This window comes from Otolemur garnettii, unplaced genomic scaffold, assembly GCF_000181295.1.
Source record: "Otolemur garnettii isolate 467f Iridium unplaced genomic scaffold, OtoGar3 scaffold00120, whole genome shotgun sequence".
NCBI classification, from domain to species: Eukaryota; Metazoa; Chordata; class Mammalia; order Primates; family Galagidae; genus Otolemur; species Otolemur garnettii.
In genome coordinates, this window is record NW_003852515.1 from 4839289 (window position 1) to 4854314 (window position 15026).

At 40.7% G+C, this 15026-nt stretch overlaps 1 protein-coding gene and 1 pseudogene across 1 annotated transcript in view; one reads left to right on the plus strand and one right to left on the minus strand.

Annotated features, from left to right (window-relative positions):
- Nucleotides 1–913: 913 nt before the first annotated feature.
- Nucleotides 914–15026, minus strand: part of LOC100948549 (protein POLR1D) — a 51179-nt gene continuing 37066 nt past the window's right edge. The window contains exon 3 of the mRNA XM_003797621.2: nt 914–1526. Coding sequence (XP_003797669.1) covers nt 1259–1526 — 268 coding nt within the window. The 3' untranslated portion in view covers nt 914–1258. The remainder of the gene's footprint in view (nt 1527–15026) is intronic.
- On the plus strand, nt 14845–14939 carry LOC111727732 (annotated as a pseudogene).

The window sequence follows — 15026 nt, forward strand, 5'->3', positions numbered from 1 at the left end:
TCTTGTGTGTTTGAAAGGAATGTGTGGTTACAAAGTCACAGGATGAGTCCCCGGGGCCTGGGATGGGAGAAGGGGTGGATCAAATGAGAAATTTGTCACTCCTGAGCAGACTCAGGGAGTGTCATGGCAGCTTGGGAGGGGGAAGGAAAGGTCTATTCCTGCTTCTAACATCCCCAGGCAGACATTTTGGGTGTATTTCTTTTTAAAATGTAGAAAGGGCTTTTCTTGGCTCCCAGGAAGCAGGGAGCAGGGCTGTGGCATAGTGATTATTTGGGGGGGGCAGCTGGACATACACTTGGACTTTGGAAAACTAGGGGTGGGGGTGGGGTCAGGGAGAGAGAATCTTTTTCCTTTTGTGGACTAGGAAGGGGGGAGCTGGTGACATTTTCCTGAGTATGAAGGAGGAATGCAGGTTTGAAAAGTTTGTAATTTTATATTCAAACAGATACTGAAAACTAACAGTGGGGTGGGGAGGCATTGTAAACATGCTGTTATTTATAATGAAGATTTCTGAAACAACTATATAAATCACAGTGTGGTATCATAAGTTTTTAGCTAAAGAAGATCTAGCATTAAAATAATTGTTAATTTTAACTTGTCAAGGTTTTATTTAAAGCACCACTTAAAACCTATATACTCAAAAGAGATTAAATATAGAAAAATCGTTCTAAGGAATGCACAGGAAACAACAGGAAACTACTGGTGATTAAACAGAGCACTAAATTCAGAGCCGTACTGAGGATTTCCTTCACTGTCCACTTAAAGGAAAACCAATGCAGAGCTATCAAAGTTAATTTCTTGGTAAATTCCAGTCCTCAAATTGTAAATACAGCCACTGGCCAGATGATTTATAAATTTTAAATCAGACACCCAAAACTGTATAAAGTTTATAAGTATTTTATTTTTTGAGAAATTTTGAGAAAGGACAAAAAAAATGGAAACAGTTTTAATAATCTCTGAAAACTTTAAACTCTAGATTTGCTTATTTTGGAACTCACTTCCAAACAAGATAGAATAAAAACCATACGTGTGCATATATTAAACTGCTGAAGTAGCTTAAACTTGCCAAGACATTTTCCTTTGTACTGGTTTCCTTGAGTTATCAGGTTTTTTTTTTTTTTTTTTTTTTTTTTGCCTGTTGCCAGCAGCCTCTTTAAAAACAATAACAAAGAATGGACTGTAAAAATCACTGTCAGGTGTGTGCTCTGCCAGCCAACGCCTGTCGCCCACAGCCCTGTCTGCACACCCCATCCCACCCTCACCGCCGGCTGGGTCGCTTTTCGCGCTTGTCCTGGGAGCTCCGCTTCCTCGGCGGGGAGTAGTTGACCGCGCCTCGGGAACGGTAGCTCTGCTTGTAAGGATGGCTTCTGTGCTGCTTCGGATTTTCTTCTTTCTGGGCCTGGTTCTTTGTGGGTTCCTTACTGCCCTCTTTTTGTTCGTGGTCTTGCTCTTTATGGGAGGGCAATGTGTTCTTAATTGTGTTAATTAGAAATCTTTTATTTGTACCAGCAAGGGGACACTTCATCCTGGGGGAGGGAGAAAAGAAAAATCATCACAAATAAAATAGCTAACTCTAAAACTGAACCCACTATCATGATTAGTACCAAAGAACCCTGATTCCAAATGATCCAGCTTCAGAATTTGTTCAGCTTTCCTTGCATGCCACCTAGTGTAAACTCTGAGTACGGGGAAAAACCAAGACAGAATTCCTAAGAGAGACTCACTGGACTCTTTGTTAAACCTTTTTCCTTTATGGGTCCTTACTGGGACTAAATTTCCGACCGAAGTTTATATGTACAGCTATTGCCCACAAGGGGAATTCATAGAAAAATTAAATTAAATATTTTCTTTTGAAATAATAAATGCCTGATCTGCTTAAAATCTGTTTTGAATGGAATTTATTGTGTCATGCTTTTTATTATCAAAGAGTGAAAGAACTCTTTTTCCAAGGAAGAAAAAGTATATCTTGCTATATTTTATATACAGAAGCTAAATGATTTTCTCTAGAAATGAGAAATTTTGTGAAGAATTCATAAATATTCAATCATCTCCTTTTACTTTTAAAAATACTCTCACACTTTGTATTTCAGGATTCTAGTCTGTACTTTATTGGGGAACAAGTTACACTCACCCTCTGGATGAATTTCTGTGTGTATGTTTAAGTTGCTTTACAATTCAAGTTCACCCAGGAGAGAGGCTGTAACTAATTAAACTGCTAATTTACACGCTTAGTTATACTTACATACTACAGCATTTTATTTTTCAGGTGTAGTAAATCTTTCATTTTAGAAAAGAAAACCTTATGCAAAGAAAACTGGCAAATTTCTCTTGGCTTTGAGCAGTCTGCCACACAATGAGCTATTTTAGGAATATGTTGATCCCCAAAATCACGTTATTCAGAGTGGCTGGTATTAAACAATAATGAATGTGGAATATCCGGATATCTTGCTATAAAACTGTGATTTACAGTGAACCCTCCATAGTGCTTCAAAATCAAGCTAGCAGTACCCCACTGTACTAGTATAGTATGAAAGAAGGGAAATACAAGCAGTTATCAGCCAGGCCTCACTTATATGGAGTTCAGACTACCTCAGGCAACCAGAATGGCATTGTCTCTGGCGGCAAAAAAAAAAGGAAAAAAACACAATCTCCTGATGCAGATCAGTAGCTCTCGAGTTTACAAGGACAGAGAAAATATCTGAGTAGAACCAAATGTTACTTCCAGGGTGCTGTGCCTGCTTAACACTCAGCCTGGGAAAGTGACGGGGGAATGAACTAGAGCAAGGAGGAAAAGAAACTTAGAGAAGGACAACGCTTAGGAGGTTGAGGCAAGAGAACTGCTGAAGCCCAAGAGTTTGAGGGTGCTGTGAACTGCGACGCCACAGCACTCTAACCAGGGCAACAGCAAGAAAGAAAGAAGAAAGAAAAGAAAGAAAATAAAAGAAAAAGAAAGAAAGAAGGAAGGAAGGAAGGAAAGAAAGAAAGAAAAGGACAACAAAGTGCAGTGGGAACACTGCAGTGGTGGCAGCACTGGAGTTTAGCCACAGTGCACGAGATGTGCAAGGAGGACAGGCAAGGACAAAGGACAGTTTTGTAGGTACAGGGTGGGGTGAGGGGCAGGGTGCAAATTACTTCACTCCCCAGAGCCATATAAGGCTTCCCTGAGTCTCCAGAAAAAGTATAGCAGCATTATGCTACCTTAGTAGTCCCAAAGGAAAGGTACTTATCCCTCTTGGGGTCACGTCCACATTAGGACACTCCTGAGTGTGTATGGAGGGCATGTGATAGGAGGGCAAGCTGAGTTCTTCCCACAGCGGCCTGACAGGGTGTTACTAAATGCAGGTGCTGCTTTGGTGATGACGCTCTGGCCACTGCAATTGCAAACTCAGCGATGATTCAGAGAGTAGTATACCCTGATATGTTCCAGAACAGCATAACAATGACAGCCTACCCGAAAAATAACCCTTCATCAGGGAAAGTAAAAAGCTTAGAGTGCCACTCTTTGCCAAGAATACTGGTGTTTTCTGCAGGAGCAAAATCATTTTATGAACAAACAGACTGCATGTTTCTCTTGAATATGTAAGGTTAGGATTAATTAATCAAAAATAGCCAGTTACAGAAGAACTCTGGGGTATTTTCACTGGACTGGGCCATCATAGTGCTGGTAAATCTGTATTTTTTAAATAACAAGGAAAAGGGACTATTCCCAGATGGGACAATAATCTACAACCTAAAAATGAAACTTTTGCTAATTCATGATGAATTCCACTCAGGGTTGCTATTTTCAGAGTCAGGTCATCTTTGAAACCATGCTTCCCTGAAGAGAGCAAAGCTCTGCTATAAAACTGCAGCATTTTGCTCAGGGAAGCAGAGGAGAACCTTCCTACCTTCTAATTGCTAGTGTAATTCAAGGGGGCTCAACACAGACACCCCAAGAGTTATTCAATGAAATGGTTTTCTGGAATAATTCCACAAGAAAACTGGCATTCATATCTCTTTTAACATCAAAGATGATGTTTTTAATGTTGGTTGTGCCTGGGATTCTATTTGAGGTGAAAAGCCATGGATGGCGTGGCAAGACCTTGGTTAACTGGGGTGGAGCTTGAAAGTCAGACCTCTCAAACATGCCTGTACACATTACAGAAGTGACGAGTCACATGTTCTCAGTCACACTTAATAAATAAGGCAGGGCAAAGAGACAGGGGAGTAGTTGCAAGCAGATGTGAAGGCATATACAGTAAATGATTTTAGGTAAAGAAATGACAAAATCTGCACTGAACAGAGCCAAGCAAAAGGACAGCACCATCAAAATGAACACCCAAGGAAATCAGTGGGGAAAGCTTCACTAGCCCTTAATATAGTCATTAACTTTGCTGAATCTCACAGCCAATTGTTTTATTGTTAAGAAATCATGCTACATGATACAGTGCTGAACTGAGCACACATGTTCTGGAATCATACTAACTACCATACTAACTATGTAACCTTGGGCACATAATAAAATCTCCCTGTGGCCATTTAGCTCCTGAATGGGGATAGTAATGGCGAGTATCTCAAAAGGCTGCATGGAAATCACCTGAGTAAGAACATGTAAAGTTAGGATGATGCCAGACATACACAAACTCTTCGTAAACTCTATTACCCTTGGTTCATAGCCTAGTTCCACTATTTCAGGCATCCTCAAACTACGGCCCGTGGGCCACATGCAGCCCGCCGAGGACATTTATCTGGCCCGCCGGGTGTTTTTGCTGCCCCTGCCTACCCTGCTTAGCAGGTGACTTGTCCCAGGGCCTGCAGTATGGCCCTCCAACAGTCTGAGGGACAGTGAACTGGCCCCCTGTTTAAAAAGTTTGAGGACCCCTGCAATTAGCTATGTGACCATGGGCAATTTACCTAAATCTTTGCGGCATTAATTTCTCCCACTTATAAAATGGGAATAATAGAAGTTACTACCTTCTAAAACTCTTGTGAGGATTTAAGGTGATAACCCATAAGGCATTCCGTGTCATGTCTGGTAAGTAGCGTATCTTCAGCAAGTGTTACCTATGGGTTCTTGACTTCTTATCCCAATTCTAAAATTTAAAAACCCATTAAAACTAAGGTTTTTTTATAACACTGAAATTTATCTGGCAACAAAACTTGACCTGCCTTACATTGGGCTATTTATACATGTATAGCCTTTTATTCTTTGTGTGACAATCTCACTCTGTTGCCCTGGAGTAGAATGCCATGATGTCATCATAGCTCACAGCAACCTCAAACTCTTGGGCTCAAATGATCCTCTTGCCTCAGCCTCTCAAGTAGCTAGGACTATAGGGGCCCACCCAACATCCAGCTATTTTTAGAGATAGGGTCTCGCTCTTGCTCAGGCTGGTCTCAAACTCCTGAGCTCAAGCAGTCCTCCAGTCTTGGCCTTCCAGAGTGTTAGGATTACAGTCATGAACCACTGTGCCCAGACTATACATATATAGTCTCTATGTCCTATTTAGTGTAAACACTCAGGTGTTTTGCTGAGGAAATGACACTATGTTGCAGGAGTGCCTTGGGGGAGAGGGGAGCTGTAGTATGTGCGACATGATCTGCGGTGCCTCTCTAAAATATGAAATCATCTAAGACTACAAACTTGTCTGGTCCCAGGGGTTTCAAATGAGGGATTATGGACCTTTAATATTATTATTGTTATTCACTCTCTCTTCATGAGAAAGAGTATATACAGCACTCAATAGGTTAATATACCAGGGATTTCTCCAAGATAGCAACTCAATATATTATCCCAAAGTCTCAAATCACAGAACATAGCAAGACTCTATCTCAAAAAACCCCTCAAAACCACCACCATCACCACCAACAACAAAACAGTAGAGTATTTGATGTTTCTCAAAGAACAAAAATTGTTAAGAAAAAATATGATTTAAAAACCCATCATTAAAAGTTAATAAGACAGGCTTGGTGCCTGTGGCTCAAGTGGCTAAGGCGCCAGCCACATACACCTGAGCTGGCGGGTTCGATTCCAGCCCAGGCCCGCCAAACAACAATGACAGCTGCAACCAAAAAATAGCCAGGTGTTGTGGCAGGTGCCTGTAGTCCCAGTTACTTGTGAGGCTGAGGCAGGAGAATCGCTTAAGCCCAGGAGTTGGAGGTTGCTATGAGCTGTGATGCCACAGCACTCTACCTAGGGCAACAGCTTGAGGCTCTGTCTCAAAAAAAGAAAGTTAATGAGACATTTGACAGAAATTTTCATAAGATTGGTTAAAAGTTTGGTACTTGAAATGATTTGACTTCTATATGTTGAAGCTTCACTTTCTAGGACACCTCCATTCTCCACTGATGCCAGTAGCATTTGCATTGGCATCTCTAGGACTTGTCCTCAGATGTAAAACTAAGGTCAGAGTAGGCAGGTGATCTCTGAAGTCCCCTCCAGTGTTAGGATTCTCTGCTCATGTTCGGATGTTATCCTTTCAGAAAAGTACTCTCCTGGGGAAATAACTTCATTTCCTTATCTGTCCTATTTCTCAGCTCTTTCTTACTACCATTTCCCCCCCGTATTTGAGATGGCATGACTAATTGGTATTGGACACTCGAGCATCCCACAGCCTTTGTTCACGTCAGCTCTAAGGTGACTACCCGAGCTCTGCAGCAGAGCGCAGGCCCTGGGTGCCAGCTGTGTTTACACTGTCTGTGTCTGGGTGTTTGTCACTGTGTACGGCCAAAGGTGTGCTGGGGAGAGGTCCAGGACAGGGCAGCTGCTTTTCTGTCTGTGCCTCTGACCTGCAGAATGCTGACTTTTTCATCCTGGCTAGTTATTTTTATTTTAGGTTTATTTCTGGTTCTAGAAAGTTGCATTAGCTAACACGGAAAGGGCCAGATAAAACTGCTTTAGAAAGTACCCATCACAGTCAGATTTTAGATCAGGCATTCTACCTATGTTGAACTATAAAAGGGAAGTAATTCCTTTCATTTTCCTATCTGTGGACCCAGAAGCTGTGTTGAAGGGTTCCAGCTGCCGCAGGAGGCTGGTTGCCAGAGAATCTGTCATTAGACAGACTATGACTGACTGAGATTAGGATTATAAACCTTTTATCTTCCTTCCTTTTGTGTGTATAGGCACACAGTATAAGGTAATTTGCAAAAGCAAAGTAACTGCTCCCTGAAGTTAGCATATTTGACTTATGAAAAACAGTAATTATAAAACAAACCTAGAGAATAGAAAGAGGAAGATAAATGTAGTGGGTTTTTTTTTTTTTTTTTAAGATTTTTTTGGTCTCTCTTGGTAAAGGATGGAGGCAGCAGTACCTAACTTTCTACAGATTTAGACCGGCCACTTTTGGCATCTTACTGAAATAGTTTCATGCATAGGACCCATCACACAGTGAGATAAGCTCACTAGCCAGGACGCTATGCCATTACCAGTGGTTCCTCACTTCACCTCTACAACCATCACCTACTTCATAGATGAACAAAAGAAGAGGTAAAGCAGTTTATCCACAATCCCAAGCAGATAAGATGTGGAGCTGGATGAGAACCAGGGCGCCTGACTCCAGAGTCCACTGTCATACACTACCTTGAATGGGGCACAGCAGACAGAGACTCGCTGCATTCTGAGCAGATGGCTAATTAACAGAGCGGTCAGGGAAGAAACCACAGGTGGGAAGCTTGTCAGCACACTCGGAGCTGAGGCTTCTTTATCTAGAACAGGTATGAGGCAGCAGATCTGTACAATGACAGGGCTGCTAAGAATGGCTGGCCGCTTGGGAGCCTAGGAAGAGTCACCAACGAAGACAAGGACAAAGGTAGAGAGTCACTCAAACACACTTGACTTTGGAGATGTGTGTGGTAAAACAGGCACTAGGAAATTATGATTTTTTTGGTTTTTTTTGACTCAGAGTCTCACTATGTTGCCCTGGGTAGAGTGCCATGGCATCACAGCCCACAGCAACCTCAAACTCTTGGGCTCAAGCAATTCTCTTGCCTCAGCCTCCCAAGTAGCTGAACTACAGGTGCCCGCCACAACATCCGGCTGGCTATTTTTTTGCTGTAGTTGTTATTGTTGTTTAGCAGGCCTGGGCCAGGTTCGAACCTGCCAGCCCTGGGGTATATGGCCAGTGCTCTAACCACTGAGCATGAGCGCTGAGTCAGAAATCATGATTTGCAAAAATTATTTTTATGGTTAGAGAAACAGATACCTTGGAATCATGGAAGCAAGGTTCCATGAAATGCACTTCAATTTGTTCCTCTATGGCCAAATCCATACCCGTATTAGAAAACAGCATTTTATCTTTCATTCCATACCTTTCTTTGCACTATAACAGATGTAAGTCTAAAATAATACTGCTAGAAAGACAGAAGCAGGAGCATAACTACATTCCAACTCTCCATAAAATAAGGGAGTAGTATTTTTCATCTTGATGCTATGGTTGATTACAACTCATTTTGTTGTTTAATTCCACCACCAACTACCATAACCACCCATGGTGCCACAGTTTATAATCTGGCAATCAAATGCCTCAGCATGTGGCCATCTGAAAAATGCTTTTATAGTGTTATAATCCCCATTACTAAACTGTTAACCCTTAATTACTCTGTATACGAAAGTCCTAAGGTTCACAGTTGGTGTTCAATGACTGTCTCCAGCATTCTAAAAGTAATGACAAACAGTTAGCAAATGTGTCTCTGTGTCCTTCAAGTACCAAGCATTAGGCTAGGCCCTGTAGCAAAGTTACATACCAGGCTGTCTGCTTCTGCTTTTTGGATTACTGAGAGGAACAGAAGGTAGAAGAAGGGGAAGTTCAGAGGCAGATATGTGAATAGTGGTATATGCTAGGACAGACTGCAAGGCTCTGTAATCCCTGGCCTCCTGCTCCCTCAGCAACACACACCATTTTCCCAGATACGTGTGATCTAACAGTAACACATTCAGGGCACTCTGATTCACTTTCATAACTCAATAGGAAAGAAATGTGAGAAGCTGGAGGAGTAAGCACTGGCACTCAGCATGTTATCTGACCACAATCCACACAAAAGAGGCAGTGCATCTGTAGTACAGGAGTATTAAGCTACAGGCAGGAAAGCAAAGTTATAGTTCCATTAAAATGAGCTAGCTGGGGGCCTTCGGAAACCTCTTGGGCCTTATGTTCTTTAAGTATAAAGGCCTTGGATCTCTGTGGCCCTAAAGTGTCGCCAAGAGCCTCATCCCTGAATCATCTAAGATGTGAGCCCTTCCCACTCTCCCCACCGGTTCAGACACAGTAAGCATGGCACACTGCATGTGATCATCTGCTCATGTGTCTTGTGGCTGCCAGTGGAGTAAACACTTTAAGGCCAGGAAAGTGCATCTTCTCTACCGCTGCTCATGACTGGTCTCTTCATATACCTTCTGGTACTCACTGAATATTTACCTATAACGAAATTTTAAACCCACCCCCCATCTGGATAAAGACTAGAGAAATTATTTGTTCTCCAATAATCAAAGTTGGGCTATAGATAAGCTGAAATGAACGTGACCAGATTAAATACCTTTGTAAACAATGAAACTGAGCAAATTTCTGCAATTTATGCTTATAAATCCCTTTATGTTGACTAAAAGGAAGTCATATGAGCCAATATTTCAGTTTCCCTAAGGCCTCTGACAACACCTTCTAAAGAGATTCCTTTGCTGAAATACAGCCAAGGAAGTATATAACATCAAATGATCTCTTTCTTTATAAAATAAAAGACGGCATCCCATTTACATTTTCTTTAGTTCAGTAACCTCTTTCTGGCACCTGCTCAACTATCTCAGAAAGGTATTTTTTATGGAATACCCAAAATGAAAAAACAATGTCAGTCTCTCTAGTTCTATTTTAATTTGTTTTAAAGCAAATATAAAGGTCTTCTGAATGTTTAGAAAAACCTGTGGCCCACTAATAAGCAACAAAATGTCTACTCCTTGAAGATCTATTCAAGAAGGTCTGGGACTCTGGTGGTTGGACACCTGGCTTAGTTGCTCCCTCAGGGCAGAGGAGCTGTCTGCACTTGGCAGAGGTGTGGGATGGCTCTGGATTCTGCAAAACAGGTTGGTATCATTCTGTTTCATAAGCAGGGGCTAGTAAAGTGTTTTTCACATTTGTATGCACTTTAGAAACATCTGGGTTTCTTTTTCAAATTTCAAAACCCAGGCCATACCCAAGGTAATAATCACTGATAAGTGGGACACAGGCATGAGTATTTTTTGAAGTCCTGCAGGTGATTCCAAATGTGCAGATACATTTGGGAACCAATGATTAGTTCTTAGAAGTTTCTGTTTACATACACACACACACAAACTTAAGTAAACAATTGGAAACCAGGTGTTCTTCCAACATGGGCAGGATATAGGGCGGGTGCTCTTTGTGCTAGCACCAATGAGCAGGAGAAAGCCACAGTAGTCCTGGGTGCAGACCTCCTCTCATAGCCTGTATTTGGGCATGCTGGACCAAAAGCTGGTTAGGAAAAGTCAGGAGGCCCTGAAGTTCTGAAGTACCCAGAGATTCCTGCTTGCAAAGCAACACAGACAAAAAGTCAAAATGTAAAAACTTAAAAAGAGAGAGAGTAAAGCAGATAAACGTCGTTTTTATTTTTAATGCAGTAAATTCTTCCACGTGATCGATTTGCTCAAGTGTTTAGAGTAGTGCTTCCCAAACTTGGTTCATAAGCTCTTTTGGGGAGATTAAAAAAATATCTGGGGTGGCATCTGTGGCTCAGTGAGTAGGGCACCAGCCCCATATACTGAGGGTGGGGGGTTCAAACCTGGCCCCGGCCAAACTGCAACAAAAAAATAGCTGGGCGTTGTGGCAAGCACCTGTAAGTCCCAGCTACTCAGGAGGCTGAGGCAAGAGAATCACCTAAGCCTAAGAGTTGGAGGTTGCTGTGAGCTGTGTGACACTGCCACAGCACTCTACCAAGGGTGATAAAATGAGATTCTGTCTCTAAAAAAAAAAGGTAAAAAAAAAAAAAATCTGTAGGACCCATCTTAGACTTCTCCACCAGAACATCATAGGGTGAAGTGGGTATTTTTGATCTTCATTTTTGAAAACCTCTTCAGTTTTTTTTTCTCATTTAAAAATCTCTATTAAGAAGTTACAAATAGCATATATACTTGTTGCATATCCCCAGCAGAGGAGCTCAGGGGAACATCCCCACCTCATGGTCTCCTTAGAGCTCACTGTTGGTGGGCCTGTCTTCCCTCACACATGCATTACCAAGTCCCATGCCCTCCCCAACCCAGCCAAATGGAGGATTATACACATCGATCCACAATTCAGTCTTTCACATACTGGACATTTTCCAGAAGGATTCATATAACACCGACTGTATACTATTCCACAGTAGGATATATAGTGTACTATAGTTTATTTAACCATTTCACTATCTATGGAGATCAGGGATGCGTCACCCTTTTTTTTTTTTGCCATTTTTGGCCAGGGTTGTGTTTGAACCTGCGACCTCCATCATATGGGTTTGGCGCCCTACTCCTTTGAGCCACAGGTGCCACCCTGCTTCCCATTTTTTACTATCAAAATGTGCTACAGTAGGCTGGGCCCAGTGGTTCACACCTGTAATCCTAGCACTCCAGGAGGCAGAAGTAGGTGGACAGCTTGAGTTCAAGACCAGCCTGAGCAAGAGAGAGACCCTGTTTCTACTTAAAAAAAAAAAAAAAGAAAAACTAGCCAGGCACATGCCTATAATCCCAGCTACTTGAAAGGTTGAGGCAAGCCCTAGAGTTCGAGGTTGCTGTGAGCTATACTGCCACAGCTCTGTACCCCAGGCTACAGAATGAGATTCTGTCTCAAATTAAAAAAAAAAAAAATGTGCTACAATAGTTTTGTACTCAACAGCTCTGTGGACATTTATGAACTTTACAGCAAGAAAGATTACTGGGAGTGGAGACACCAGGTTGAGGAACCTGCACAGAGCTGATCACACTGTCCCCGGCAGCACACAAAGTGCCCCATTCCATACACCCTTGCCCACACTGGATTACTACCTTTTTCGCTTCTGCCAATCTAATGAGTGGGGAAAAAATGTATCCCAGTACTTGAGAGGAACACAAAATACCTATTATACATCCCCACTCTCATTAGATTATAAATTCCAAGAAGACAGGAAGCTTTGCCATTGTGTTAACGTACCTGAGTGCTAGAATAGTGCCAAGCTCTGCCAAGGGCCCAATAAACATGCTAGTTATCTGTTTACTGGCCATTTGTAGTTTTGGTTCTGAAAATGCCATGTACATATGTATGTAATATGTATGTGCATCTGGTTTTCTTTTCATAAATTGGTTTGCAGGGACTTTAAAAATATTAATAGTTATTAGTCTTTTGTCTACAAGGGAAATAATTTCAACTATCTGTTCTTAATTAGTTTACCTTTTTGTGTGGTACCATTTTCTATGTAGAAATTTACTATTATTATTACATAGTCAAATGTATCAGTTTTTTCATTCATAGCTGTAAGGTTTTATAAAGCCTGGCTAAGAAAGGTTTCTACTCTATCCTAACCAATGTTATAAAATATTATCCTATACTTTCTTCTACAAGGTTCACAGTTTTGTATATTTAGCCTTTAGTCTTCCTGAAATTAATTTTTAGTATTATAGATGAATCGTCAATTGTATCACCATACAGAATAATCCATCCTTTCTTTGCTCATATGAGTTATGACCTTTACTACACAGTACGTTCCTATGCATATGTGGATCTCTATTCTCAATTCTAAGTTAGTCTTAAACTAACCTCATACTAATTTAATTACAGAGTTTTGTTATATCTGAGCATGCAATACTTTCAGCTCATTCCCATCCACACCCTAAATATCTTAGCTGGAAAAAATGTACCTTTATAATGGAGAGATCTGGTGGTCACCACCTTAACCAAAGCAACCTGACATTAAGTCTATCTGACCTGGTATAATTAAGATGTGTAAAAACATCACCTAAGTAATATTCTTGCCAAACATGTTTAACCTGAATGTAATCGTGAAAACGTTATCAGGAAAATCCAAAATATGGGACATTTTCAATTGGATACTAAATTTGTCCCTGGAGCAAACGAAAGGCCCCCATCTTTCTATAAAAGAAATTTTGGGCTCGGTGCCTACAGCTGAGTGGTTAGGATGCCAGCCACATGCACCAGGGCTGGTGGGTTTGAACCTGGCCTGGGACAGCTAAACAACAATGAAAACTGCAACAAAAAAATAGCTAGGCGTTGTGGCAAGTGCCTGTAGTCCCAGCTACTTGGCAGGCTGAGACAAGAGAATTGCTTAAGCCCAAGAGTTTGAGGTTGCTGTGAGCTGTGATGCCACAGAACTCTACCAAGGGGGACATAGTGAGACTCAATCTCAAAAAAAAAAAAATAAATAAATAAATAGAAGAAAAGAAAAGAAAAGAAAGAAAGAAAAAAGAAAAGAAAATTTTGAGGGATATTGGATGATGGCATGAAAGTAATGTGAATTTTCACAGATAGGGTAATGATAATTGATTGTACAGGGAAAACGTGTGAATATGTGTGACTATATTACATAAACAAATATGTGTTTGTATCAATGTATTCACATAGTTCCCTCTTTTCTCTTGACATTTTCTAACTGGCTGTTCACTGTACAAGTATAACTGACTTTGAAGGTTTACCTTGTCCTGATCCACTGGGTAGACATACTATACTATCTCACACAAATGATCCTGCTATTTCTTCCTTTCCAATGCCTATGCTTGTTATTTTTTCTTGTTTCACTACATTTGCTTATTGGAACCTCTCTAGAACAGCAGTTCTCTAAAGTATGACCTGCGAACCCTGGGGTCCTCCAGATCTCATGAGGGATCTATCAAGTCAAAGCTATTTTCATAGTTTTGATTTGCTTTTCTCTACAAAGCTGACATACTGATGGTACAAAAACAGCAAGTAAAATTCTGGCATAAATCAGGGCAGTGATGACAAACTACAGCAAGTAATCACTACATTCTTCACCACCATACACATGCACGTAAGAAAGGCTAGTTTTACTTGAGAATTTCCTTGAGGAACCAGTAAAAAATATTCATTTTGTTAATTTTATTTTCAAATTTTAGGCATAAGTTTTATTGGGTTGATGTTTCTATTTACATCTCAAATAAGTTTTTCCCCACCCAATTGATTTTTGTCAGTTAAAATAATACATTTATTTCATTTATAAAGGGATATTTAAAATGTTTATTTTCAAAATTTCAGATTAATATGTGGGAATTTTGCTAAATGTTGACCCTTGAGCATTTGTCTTTTTAATAACATGTAGAAATGGGAAGTACAGAAAGCACTTCTGCTACATAAGAAATATGATGCTGCCTCTAGGAACAGTAGTTGTGCAACTGAGTTGTGATGTGAAATAGCAGGCTATTCACCCTTGGATGAGCCTATCACTTCAAGGAAAACACTGCCAGGTGAAAGAAAATTAGCATTTTGGAAAACTGTAAATTTGACAGGTTCCCAACACAGGCAAGACTTATCTGATAAGATCAAGAAGGTGATATTACATATATGTGTGTGATTTTTTAACTATTACATAATTATGTGTCATTATGTAATGACAGAGATCTTTATAACTCAGTGAACCAATATTTTCTAGATGACCAATGATGATGTAACAAAATCAAGAACAATCCAAAGAACAAGGAAGACCAAAGGATCTAATTGTGAAGGAATATGAAAAGTTCACATTATTAAAAAGAATGTTGTGGGGTGGCGCCTGTGGCTCAAAGGAGTAGGGCGCCAGCCCCATATACCAGAGGTGGCAGGTTCAAACCCAGCCCCGGCCAAAAACTGCAAAAAAAAAAAAAAAAAAAAAAAAAAGAATGTTGTGCTTGCTTCAGCAGCACCTATACTAAAATTGGAATGATAGCACAGCCCTTGAGCAAGGATGACAAGCAGATTTGTGAAGCATTCCATATTTTTAATCTGGAACCTGGATGGAAATGAAAATCATTCTTTTAAGTGAAACATCACGAGAAAGGAGAAACAGACACATGTACTCGATATTAA